Here is a 12,857-nt window from a genome sequence, read left to right as displayed (position 1 = left end):
TCTACCATTCCTGCTGTCTCTAGAGAGTTGAAAACAGCAGGTCTGGGACAGGTAGCACGTCCGGTGAACAGGTCAGTGTTCCATAGCCGCAGGCAGAACAGTTGAAACTGGAGCAGCAGCACGGCCAGGTGGACTGGGGACAGAAGGGGTCACCAGGCCAGGTAGTCCTGAGGCATGGTCCTAGGGCTCAGGTCGAGAGAGTGAGAGAGAGAATACTTAAATTCACCCAGGACACCGGATAAGACAGGAGAAATACTCCAGATATAACAGACTGACCCTAGCCCCCCGACACATAAACTACTGCAGCATAAATACTGGAGGCTGAGACAGGAGGGGGTCGGGAGATACTGTGGCCCCATCCGACGATACCCCCGGACATGGCCAAACCGGCAGGATATAACCACACCAACTTTGCCAAAGCACAGCCCCCACACCACTAGAGGGATACCTCCAACCACCAACTTACCATCCTGAGACAAGGCCGAGCATAGCCCCCAATGATCTCCACCACAGCTCAATCCAAGGGGGGGGGCACCAACCCAGACAGGAAGATCACGTCAGTGACTTGCCTAGTTTTACAAAAATAAAGGCTGTGTAAGGGCTATTTGAACAAGGAGAGTGATGGAGGGCTGCATCAGATGATCTGAACTCCACAATCACCCGACCTCAACCCATTTGAGATGGTTTGGGATGAGTTTGACTGCAGAGTGAAGGAAAAGCAGCCAACAAGTGCTCAGCATATGTGGGAACTCCTTCAAGACTATTGGAAAAGCATTCCTCATGAAGCTGGTTGAGAGAATGCAAAGCTGTCATCAAGGCAAGGGTGGCTGCTTTGAAGAAAATATATTTTGTTTTGTTTTAACACTTTTTTTGGTTACTACATGATTCCGTATGCATTATTTCAAAGTTTTGATGTCTTCACTAGAAAAACCCTTGAATGAGTAGGTGTGTCCAAACTTTTGACTGGTACTGTATATACATTCCTTTGAATTCATGGCTTGGTTTTTGCTCTGACATGCACTGTCAACTGTGGGACCTTTATATAGACAGGTGTGTGCCTTTCCAAATCATGTCCAATCAATTGAATTTACCACAGGTGGACTCCAATCAAGTTGTAGAAACATCTCAAGTATGATCAATGGAAACAGGATGCACCTGAGCTCAATTTCGAATCTCATAACAAAGCTTCTGAATGCTAATGTAAATAAGGTATTTCTGTGGGTAATGTTTTTTATACATTTGCAAAAATTGATTTGTCATTATGTGGTATTGTGTATAGATTGATGATAATTTTTTATTTATTTAATCTATTTTAGAATAATGCTGTAATTTAACAAAATGTGGATTAAGTCAAGGGGGTCTGAATACTTTCTGAATGCACTGTATATATGGGGGATTTGAAATGATGCAGACAATTACATTTTTTTATTTTGTATTTTATTTAACCTTTATTTAACTAGGCAAGTCAGTTAAGAACCAATTCTTATTTACAATGACGGCCTGGGACGGGGGCCTGGGGTTAAAAAATACTATATAAATATAGGACAAAACACACATCACAACAAGAGAGTCAACACAACACTACATAAAGAGAGACCTAAGACAACAACATAGCAAGGCAGCAACACATAACAACACAGCATGGTAGCAACACAACATTATCAACAACATGGTAGCAGCACAAAACATGGTACAAACATTATTGGGCACAGTCAACAGCAAAACGGGCAAGAAGGGAGAGACAACAATACATCACACAAAGCAGCCACAACTGTCAGTTAGAGTGTCAATGATTGAGTCTTTGAACGAAGAGATTGAGATAAAACTGTCCAGTTTGAGTGTTTGTTGCAGCTCGTTCCAGTCGCTAGCTGCAGTGAACTGAAAGAGGAGCGACCCAGGGATGTGTGTGCTCTGGGGACCTTTAACAGAATGTTACTGGCAGAACGGGTGTTGTATGTGGAGGATGAGGGCTGCAGTAGATATATCAGATAAGGGGGAGTGAGGCCTAAGAGGGTTTTTATAAATAAACAACATTGATGGAAGCTACAAGCTATCTGCAGGATTAAAGCTGATCTACCCCCTAAAAAATAAATAAATAAAAAGCTACAACTCTATAAAACTCTCGTTGTGCACGGCAGTCAATAGGTTTAGCTATCTTACCTGTTTCAATGGCTGAAAGTCGAACCTTTGAGAAATGTTTTGATGCTGAAAGTTTACTAGCTAGTTAGCTACACATCTTGCAATGGGCTTAATGAAAATTCTGATTGGCTAGCTAGTCATTTTAAGGGACCAGTCAAATAGGCCCTTTATATAAGAAAATGCATATTTCTTTCATACAAAAGTTTTTAGACTTTTATGTAGTAGTACTAAATGAACAAAAAGCAATACCATTGTATTAATAATAAAAAGGATTAGCTTTGTGAAGGAAAATGTTATGTTTGTGCTCTTCTAATAACCAATTCGACTGGGTTCATGCAAGTGACTGATTGATTGTGCTTCGGAGGAATCCTCACTCTCAGTATAAGCAATTTGGCAGTATGCCCAGAACATTGCTTTGAGAATAAATAGGGATATCTCAGTTTCAAGGTCTCAGCTTGGAGAGAACAAGCCTCATGAGGTATTGGTCGATCACATGCAGGAACCAAACGTTAATGATGAATTAATGATGAATAATGAATCATGTAAATCATGCTAATATAACTTGTCTGTGTAAGCGGTATATCAGAGAACTAATGGGACTGCCCCGGCAGAGCTCCCGACTGACTTGTACTATGGTGCATTTAAGTTTGTTGGAACCTGTCCAGCTTGCTGATAATAAAGAATGATTAATTTAATATTGACTTCAGGTGTCCCTGGTGGTAATTTCCACGACAGTGTTCAATGGTGTTATTGTTTTTTTTTGCATTCATTTTTACTAGTTGTATTTTTTTGGTAGATTTTTACACACTTAATTTATTTAATCGACAGGTGATACTACCCTTTTGGTGCATTGGTTTAATGCAGGCAAATCTTTGTGCACTCATTGTTTTAATGCAATTAATACAGGCAATCATTTTCTTTCCATTTAATTAACCATTTGCCTTTCTTTCCTGTCCTCATGCATTGAATAGGACATGTCATGTACAGTATGGGAGACACCTCCTTAATTGTTTTTCCTTTTCTCCCTCTCTGTCTCTTTTTGTATCCCTCCTCCACATGTTACGGGACTAACATCAGGGGGAGGAAGAGGGGCATTGTGCCAGAGCAGCACTGGATCCAGGAGTTCAAATTGAGAGAGAAGAGATGCTCACTCAACTGTGTCCAGTGCGCCATTGTCGCAGATTCCCATCTCTGCTTTTTAAGTAGAGCTCTGCCTGCGCACAAGAACACTGGCAGAAGGATGGGTCAGTGTGTAGGATCACATGTAATGGAACACATGCATGTTCTGATGCGGAATGGATGGAAACGCCTCAACATTCTCACACCACCTCTTTGTTGATATTTAGCCATATGTAAATCAGTGTGCAAATGGGAACCATTCATTCGGCAATGGTGGACATATAGACAGTCATGAACCCCCTTGCCCTCCATGTGAATATTTAGCATATAATGATCATATATATTGCAAGCAATGATAAGGCTATTATTATTTCCTTGTCTCTTGACCACTTGTTGAGTATTAAAGGATAAATTACCCAAAATAAAAATAGCAATTCATGTATGTAGGCCTATTTGTTTAATATTCAGAATTTGTTATTTATTAATTTATGCTAAACTTTTTTTCTATCACTTAATTCCCCAAATGGTATGCTTAAAATAATTCATTATCGGCAAAATCTCAGAAAGCTCGTCAACAAATTCTAGTTGAATGGGTTCAAACAGCATGTACCAAGTAAAGTCATATGCTACTTTGATTTATTCATGTGGATTTTAACACCCAGGATGATCTTTGATTGAGAGTTTAGTGATGGCGTGGAGAAAATACGCAAAACACAGAGAAAGGGGAGAACCAGGGAGTCTGTGTTCCGCGCCATTGAAATGCAAATATCATTGAGGAACAAGAAGAGGTTGTGTGTCTGTGTGTCTCTGTTTGTGTGTGCCTGCGTAGGGGAGCGGGGGAGGTGTGGCGCAAGTTTTGGACAGCGAGAGAGACTACTTTAGGAAAACAGCCACACACGCACTCTCCGCAGCTCATATGACGGCGCATTTATAGGGATTTCTGCCCCTCTTTGATTTCTTCCATGCAAGGGACCAACGAGCTATACCGTTGTCTAGATGCCATTTAGAAATTCAAAATTTCCTGAAATGTGAGTTTGGATTCTGGAACGTGAAGCCTACAAGTGCGTAAAGTGGCCAGTGTTATTTATTCGGCGAATGCCCCCCTTCTCTCAGTCTCCTCGTGAATCATGTCACGCCGGAAGCAGAAACGACCGCAGCAGCTCGTTAACTCGGACCAGGGGGGCACGCGGATACTATCGCACGGTGAGAAAAGTTTATTATGCTTATTCTAAGGCATGCGTCTGTTTTTTCCCCCTAGGATATTTCCCATAGTTCTATGAATGAATCAACAAGCAAAGTTACAGGTCGGAATTTACAACTATGATGGCGTGCAATAGGGTTATCAAGGTAACGTTATACGATGGCTTTGTTTGCAGTAACTGCAGTTAAAATCCTGCTAGGTAGTAGGCCTTAAGTCAAAGTTAGTTTATTTTGTTACATTTTATATGTAAATACCTCAAATGTTTCCTTTCACATCTAAAAAGTAATTTTACTCCGGTGACCAATCATCAGTATATATTGATATGTGTATCTCTGTGCTTTGTTTGCATATTTTTTTTAATTGCAAAAAGTAATTTGCTCTTGCAATAAGTTCGTTTAGTGGACTGCAATCTGGTGTAGCTCTGCAATGGGCCCGTAGTGGAGTCCCAGGTACTTGAGGGTTGGCCCTGTAAACTTTTTCCTGTGGCCTGGATAATAATATCCATCTGTGACCATTTTCCTGTGATGTTTAGTCCTCTAGGAAACTAACAGGCTGCTCAGGGCTGACAACTGGAGGTCTTTCATTACTTAGACGACAGTCTCCCTATTCATCAACAATAAGGCTGGATCAGTGGGGGGGGGGGGGGGGGGGAGCTGGAGGGGGTACTTTTGGTAAAGATCTCTCATTCTCTCTGCTTCTATTCTCTTTTCTCTATGCTTTTCTCCCTCATGTTTCCTTTCCTCCTTGTTCTCCCCACTTTTCTACACTCTCAATGCTCACTGAATGCTTCCCTCTCTACCCTCCTACTCTATTGACTTGATGTGTTAAATGCATTTTAGAGGGGGGATGCAGAATGTTTGCACCTTCACTTGCATATAACATTTTCCACACCTTAGAAAATACAAATGACTTTCATAGAAGTTCTACAGGTACATTTCCATAGAGGTGAACTTGTTTTAAATAAACTTGTTTTGCACACTTTGATGTCTGTGAAGAGAACCAAGCTGGACTATTTAGCAGCAGCTACTAGTACAGTCATCCATTCCATCACCATGTCCCTCTGGGAGGGAACAGTTAGTCTTCCATTGTCCATACTCCCCTCCCCCTTCTTTTCTCTCGCTCACTCTGTGCTCAAGATTCTGAAAGAATTTGACCCCAGAGCTCTAAAGGTCAGATGAGTAGACCAATCACAAGCCTCTGGACAGTGCCCAGTACCCTTAGTATGTCCTGACCTCTGACCCCTGATGTGACGTCAGGGGGGGGAAGGGAGAATAGGTAGATGAAAGAAGTGAACTGCTGCAGTGAGGGGCGGGTTAAGAGGGGTTATGGGTTGTCTCGAAAATGGCCATTGTCCGTTTAAACATGTCATAGCAGCAAGGTGGTCTGCAAGCTTTTGTGTGGTAAGAATACATTTGGAGAGTTATGCTCAGGGAAGAGGATGTGGACAGAAGACAAGATAATATCATAAAGAGGGAAAGACTCTGTATGTTTCTAGACTATTAATCAATATCTGCTAATGCATTGCTTTACAAGAGAAGACTGCAACTTTAAGCTTGGGATTTAAATATGAAACAATTGTTGTAATCAATGATTACAGTTAAAGGTTTGGACTTTGGGACTTACTTTGACCCCCACTTCAATCCAATAGAGCATGTAGCCTTGCACCAAGCCTTTCATGGTTCTTATGGGGACTTAACAGCAATGAATTTGGTCATGAAACTGAACTTTCCATTTGGTGGAATAGAGTGATGAAGGTGCACTAGTCTTAATTCTTATTTTTCTCTCTCTGTCCATAGACGACCAGCTGTTAGCCAAGTCACCTTCCACGTCTCTGGGCTCTGAACTGACCTTCTCTGGGTCCTCATCGTCGTCCCCCACCTCCCTCGAAGATCACCAGCCCCCCCTGGCCCCTCGGTCGTCACCTGGGGGTCTCCACGGACCCTCCCTCCCCAGTGAGAGCTCTTCGCCCCCCCACTGGCCCAGCCACATCGCCCCCTATACCACCACCTCCCTCCCCAACACCCATTCATCCCTCTCTCCAGACTTCCCTCACCCCTCCTTATCCTCGCAGACGCAATCCCTGCCACTCAACCTCAATCAGACATCAGGCCACTGCCTCTCCCACCAGGCCCACTCCCACGCCACTATGACCTCACCACAGATGGGCAGCTCTGCCACCACCACCACTACTTCCTCCTTGTCTTCCTCCCTCCCTCCCCGCCAGGAGAGCACCAGTCCTGGGCATCAGAATGGCTCCAGCCCACTGGTGCCGGGGCTAGGCCAGATCCAGGTGCCCCTGACCCTGGCTGTGGTCCTGGAGGAGCTGAGGGTGCTGCAGCAGAGGCAGATCCACCAGATGCAGATGACTGAGGAGATCTGTAGGCATGTTCTCCGGCTAGGAGGTGCCATCTATACCCAAGACACCTCCCAGGCTGGTAGTGGAGAGAACCACCAAAGACCCACAGCAGGATCCCCCTCCCCAACACACCATTCCTATTCAGTACCTGTCCCATCCTCGGCCTCCCCTCTCCTGGCCTGCCTCCCCTCCCTCCTCCCTCAGCCCACCGTCTCCAAGCCCAGCCTCTCCTCTCACAGTAATGGGACCAGAGCATCACAATCTACCTCGCCCTCCACCACTTGGAGCTCCTCGATAGCATCCTCCGTGCATCCTCTGTCCCTGGGTCTGCCCCCGCGCTACCTCCATGAGAAATCCTCCAACACCTCCCCGTTCGGCCACAGTAACGGGGTCAGCTTCCCCACCCCGCCCCTCCCCACCACCAGCCACTCCCAAGACCACCTGCTGCTGTCCAGCTCCTCCTCGGCTGGGTCCTCATCTGCAGTGCGTCCACAGCATGCTTGTAAGTTTTGTGGTAAGGTCCTGAGCAGTGATTCCTCGCTACAAATCCACCTACGCTCCCACACGGGGGAGAGGCCCTACCTTTGTCCGGTCTGCCTCAGCCGTTTTACCACCCGCGGGAACCTCAAGGCCCACTTCCTCCGCCACCGTGAACAGAACCCGGAACTGTCGCTCTCGCTGCTCCCTCCGGCTCTGGAGCAGCCCGCCCCCGTTGCCACCACCGCAGGCCAGAGACGCAGGAAGCGCCGGGCGGAAGACGAGGAGCCGCCATTCGGTGGCGTGAAAGGAATGACCGAAGGAATGGCGCTCAGTTTCCTGTCCGGGGCGTCTCCTCGGCTTTCCCCTTCATCTATGCCTATGCCACCCAGTATGGACATGGCGCTGTTGTCCACGGCTCACTCCCTGCTACAGCTGAACAGGGCCTCCGCTGCAGCAGCCAGTGCCTCGAGTAGTGTGTTACCTTCATCATCATCCTCATCCTCCATGGGTGGCCAGTTCAAAGGGGTGAAGCAGCAGAGGTTTGATGAGAACACACCTCCACACTCCACCATACATCCAGGCTCTCCCTACTCCCAGCTGGCCCACTTCCCCAAGATTCTCTTCCCCGGAGGACCCTCACCCCACCACCTCGCCCTCCTCTGTCCCCCAGGGTCCCACACCACTGCCTCTCATCTCACCTCCCCCCACACCCAGCTCCCCTACCCTCCCTACTCCAAACCCCAGACGTCCTCGTCCTCCACAACCTCCTTCACCCAAACCTCCGACACCTCAAAGTTGCAGCGGCTGGTCATGAAACTGGAGAAGCAGCACCAGGGAGGGGGCCAGTCGTCCTCCTTTGGCCCAGCAGACGGCTTTTTCTCAAACAGGGACACCCACGGCCACGACCTGACCACCAACTCCTACCGCAGGGAGATGATGGCAGCCCTGGGCCTCAACCCCAACCCTGGGGCCATGGTGAGCAGCAACAGCCAGGCACAGGATCTCCCTGGATCCACCAATCCCGCCCTGTCTCCTAATCAGTGTGGGGTGTGCCTGAGGGTGCTCTCCTGCCCCAGGGCCCTGAGTCTCCACCAGGCCACCCACCTGGGTGAACGCCCCTTCCCCTGTAAGCTGTGTGGACGCTCCTTCTCCACTAAAGGAAGCCTGAGGGCCCACCTCGCCACCCACCGCGCCCGCCCGGCCAACTCCCGCACCCAGAACTCCTGCCCTCTGTGCCCGCGCAAGTTCACCAACGCCCTGGTGCTGCAGCAACACATCCGCATGCACCTGGGGGGTCAGATACCCCCGGGGGGAGAGGGGGAGGAAGGTACAAATATGGCCCAAGAAGATCCCACCGATCTGAGCCAGATGACCACAGACTCTCGATCCAAACCCTGCCTCCAAGGCCTCCACCCCCTGGCCTTAACAATGACCAGCTCCATCTCTAACCCACTGGTCAGCAACATGGACTCAGGGGGTCCAGCGACCAAGGAACCCCATGCAGCTGACCCGAGCCCCCATATAGAGGGGGAGTCTGAACCCTCCCCCTTCACGGCCAGCATTAGCCCACCTCTGACCCATAATCCCTCCCCAGAAGACCCCATGCTCCTGGGGGAAAGATCTGAGTCTGACGACGGCCCTGCTGGAGCCTCCATAGAAAACTCGCAAGACTCCCCAGCTGACCTCTCTAACACCAGCCCAAGTAGGCGACCATCCTTGACCAGCTCCCAGCCCACCTCAGCGGTGGAGGGTGATGTAGAGGTGAAGGAAAACGTCCCTCTCGCCCTCTGTGTCCACAGACCGGGTGTGGATACTGATAGTAGTAGGTCAGGAAGGCTCACTAACAGCTCTAGGTCGACCACAGAGAACCAGACCAACTCTCCAGATGGACTCCTCCTCAGCCTTGAATCTGAATCCAGCCCGAACTCCCCTGCCACCCTCAACCCCTCCCCCACGCTCACCCTCCCTGCCAGCCATAAAGCAGCCCAAGAGCCAGCTGCAGCCCAAGAGCCAGCCCCCCAGGCCTCCAGTATTACCCCACAGGAGCCCAATCCTGAAGGGGAAATGGCCCCATCTGAAGGGGAGAGCGAGGGCACAGCACCCAGTGATACCTCATCAGTAATGGTGCCTGAGAGTGAGAAAGTGACTCCTAGCTCCACAGAGGAGAGTGATAGGGCTCCAGAGGAGGCCTCCCAGCTAGCCACCCCAGCATCAACGCCCTCCAAACCCTACTCCTGCACTCTGTGTGGGAAGGCATACGCCAGCCGCAGTGGATTAAAGGTAAGCATAAGAATAAGGATGGATCGTAATTAGAACCATACGTTCCAATGGATATACAGAACACTTGACGGAAGCTAAATTGTGATTCTTGAGCTTTGTCTATCCCTCATGTTTTACTGTGTTTTCATGCTAGCAAATGTATTCTAGTTAAAGTAATTGATCACTTAACCAATACCATTTTTCTGTGTTTCCATCAACAGGGACACATGAAGACACACCCTGTGTTGACCAACGTCCCCGCCGAGACCAACGTCCCCGCCGAGACTTCTCCTTCCGCCACCCTGACCAATGACACTGTGGAGGATCAGAGTTCTTTCTCAGCCAATGGGAACAGTGGGGAGCAGGATGAAAAGGAACGGCTGGCCAAATCTCCTGAGAAACTCGTTACCTTAGAAGATCAGCCAATCACTGCTGGTTCTGGGGAGGAAGCAGAGCAACCTGCGGACACTACTGAGTAAAATGGCATATGATTGGCTGCTGAATGGTGTCAGCCAATTTTTTTTTATTTTATTAAAGGCCCTGACAAGGGAATGTATTTTCATCACAGAATTAGAATTGATTCCATAAAGATTGATTCTTATTCTGTGTAATTTTGCTACTAGTCAGTTGGGTCTATTTTGTCTATAATAAAATGTTAGATTGTTGTGAAGTACTAATTCAGTCAGCATCTCGGCATGGTTACGATACCACCATCTCAAAGAACACGAAGAGGCCTTATTTGACGATACGATGTCACAGAATTCTCTTGTAGTGTAACGGCACACAATGAAGTTTGTGTGTTGGATCACAATAGAATAGATAAGCAGGGATGTATGTTTTAGAGAGCAGCTAGTTCTAGTCAAACATATGAATGAAATGTCTATTTGGAATGGGAAGGAAGTGAAGGAGAAATAGGTGAAATATCACTCTAGGATATATGGTACGAACGCCATACCAAGACAGGCCAGTGTAGTAGTGGCAGTTTTCTTGTATACTGAACAGAAATATAAATGCACCGTGTAAAGTGTTGGTCCCATCTTTCATGAGCTGAAATAAAATATCGTGGAAATGTTTCATATGCACAAAAAACCTTGTGCACCTTGTGCTGGGGACAAAAGTCCACTTCAAAATGTGCAGTTTAGTCACAACACAATGCCACAGATATCTGAAGTTTTGAGGGAGCGTGCAATTGGCGTGCCGACTGCAGGAATGTCCACCAGATCTGTTGCCAGATAATTTAATGTTCATTTCTCTACCATACGTTGTTTTAGAGAATTTGGCAGCATGTCTAACCGCAGAACACGTGTAACCATGCCAGCCCAGGACCTCCACATCTGTCCTATTCACCTGTGGGATTGTCTGAGAACAGCCATCCGGGCAGCTGATTAAACAGGAGTATTTCTGTCTGGAGCAAAGCCCTTTTGTGGGGAAAAATAAATTCAAATTTGCTGGGCCTGGCTCCCAAGTGGATGGGCCTATGCCCAGTCATGTGAAATCCATAGATTAGGGCCTAATTTATTTCAATTGACTGATTTCCTTATATGAACTGTAACTCAGTAAAATTGTTGGATGATGTGTTTATATTTTTGTTCAGTATATATATTAACTGTGGTTGCTATGTGTATGTTTATTTACATTATTTTTTTTTACAGACTTTTCACTTTTTAAACTGTCTTGCTGCTGGACTGTTTCAATGGAGTTGCACTGGCTTTGTACATTGCTGTCCATACATCCATTGAAACAGTGATGATGAAAGTGCGGATGATACTGACGATGATTGTTACACTGACCAGTCTGTATATACAATGTATGTTGGCAATCCTGGTTCCTGCTGTTATGATTGACCATACAGCAGCAACTTTTAGACATGAACAACAATGCGCTATATTGGTGATTGTAATCGGTTTATCCATAATTGATTGGATGTCTCTGCACAGGGACGTATTGAAGTAGCCTGGAATTCAAACAGATGGTGCTATGCTTCACTGTTGTGAAGTTTGGGTACCAGGCTATAATAAACCAACTGAACTTCCCAAAGACCAGAATGAATTATGTCTGATAGATTTACATCCTCCCTCCATGTCTTTTGTCTCTCTACCTCTAACATCTCTTTTTCTCCCTCGCTCTCCTCCTTTTCCCTTTCTCCTTGTCTCTGTCCTCCACTTCCCTTTCTCTCCTCCTACCATCTCTCTCCCTCTCTCAAAGCACTTGAGAGTTCAAGTTTTTGGCTGCGTCCTACATTAGATTGGTTTAGTTTTTGTACTTTTTTTTAGCCTTTGTATGGTTTTTCCCAACCATTGTTTTTGTAGTTATGATAACACGTGCTTCCCAATTTTTGATGTAAAAAATAATAAAATGATGGTGATGGAGGAAAGAATTGCTTTTTGGTTGTTGTCAGTGTGTCTGGCTTTGTGTATTGTTTGTCACAGTCTGTCTGGTCTCAGTCCATTCATTGGTCTGTTTATGTATTCTGCTTCCATGTCAACATGTTCTGTATGTCTGAGTGTACTCTCGCTGTTTGCCTTGGTGCTCTGTGTCTGACTGTCTGCCTCACAGATCCTTTGTCTGGGCGCTATAGCCGTCTACTTATTCTGCCTTTTTTTTGGCTTCACTTTCTTTTTATATGTACCAGTTCCTTGGTTCTGTGGTGTGTGTCTGTTTGCTTGCATGCATGCATGTGTGTGATATGGATAATCAGTGCTTGTGTGATTGAGAGTGCAGCTGTAGAGCCCCCCCCCCACCCCACATCTTACTCTGTCATACTCGCTCTCTTTCATTTTCTCTTTCATTTTCCCTCTCTCTGTCCTCCCCCTCCTAGTGTAATAGTCCGACACACAGGAAGCTCTAATCCTCACACAATGATAGCCCTCATCCCCCCTATGCGACTGCGAGCGGGACAGGGGACAGCACACACAGAGACCTGGGCCAGCTGTCTCCAAAATGGCCGCCCTAATCCTCCAACCACCCTTCTCACTAGCTAGGGCTCCCAAAACCATGACAACCAGTAACCAAGGAGAAGAATTTGGGAGCAGAAAGGGGAAAGAGACAAAGGGCTGAAAAGCCATGCCATGTGTGAGAAGTTCATCCATGTGTTGGAGTGAGACAGAGACATCAAAAAAGGGTAGTTAGAAAGTGAGGCAGGGATGATTGTTGGGTGGCTGGATTTGAGAGGGAAGGATGGGGGTGTATGGAGTGATTACAGGTGTGGATTAGGGTAGTGTACTTGATCATCAAGCTGTCGATGGCATACCTAAAGATATTCATCAGGTGCTTCATTAGTATCTTCACAGGAACGTCACAGTG

At 46.8% G+C, this 12,857-nt stretch overlaps 1 protein-coding gene across 1 annotated transcript; it reads left to right on the top strand.

Annotated features, from left to right (window-relative positions):
* The first annotated feature begins 4,010 nt into the window (after positions 1 to 4,010).
* On the top strand, positions 4,011 to 11,931 carry LOC139561222 (sal-like protein 2). Its single transcript, XM_071378183.1, has 3 exons — positions 4,011 to 4,461; positions 6,256 to 9,575; positions 9,776 to 11,931. The coding sequence occupies exons 1-3, from the start codon at positions 4,386 to 4,388 to the stop codon at positions 10,031 to 10,033; spliced, it is 3,654 nt and encodes a 1,217-aa protein (XP_071234284.1). The 5' UTR covers positions 4,011 to 4,385; the 3' UTR covers positions 10,034 to 11,931.
* Positions 11,932 to 12,857: the final 926 nt, after the last annotated feature.

The sequence above is a fragment of the Salvelinus alpinus genome, chromosome 31, assembly GCF_045679555.1.
Source record: "Salvelinus alpinus chromosome 31, SLU_Salpinus.1, whole genome shotgun sequence".
NCBI lineage: Eukaryota > Metazoa > Chordata > Actinopteri > Salmoniformes > Salmonidae > Salvelinus > Salvelinus alpinus.
Note: the sequence above shows the minus strand (reverse complement) of the source record. Positions and strands in the feature narration are given on the sequence as shown.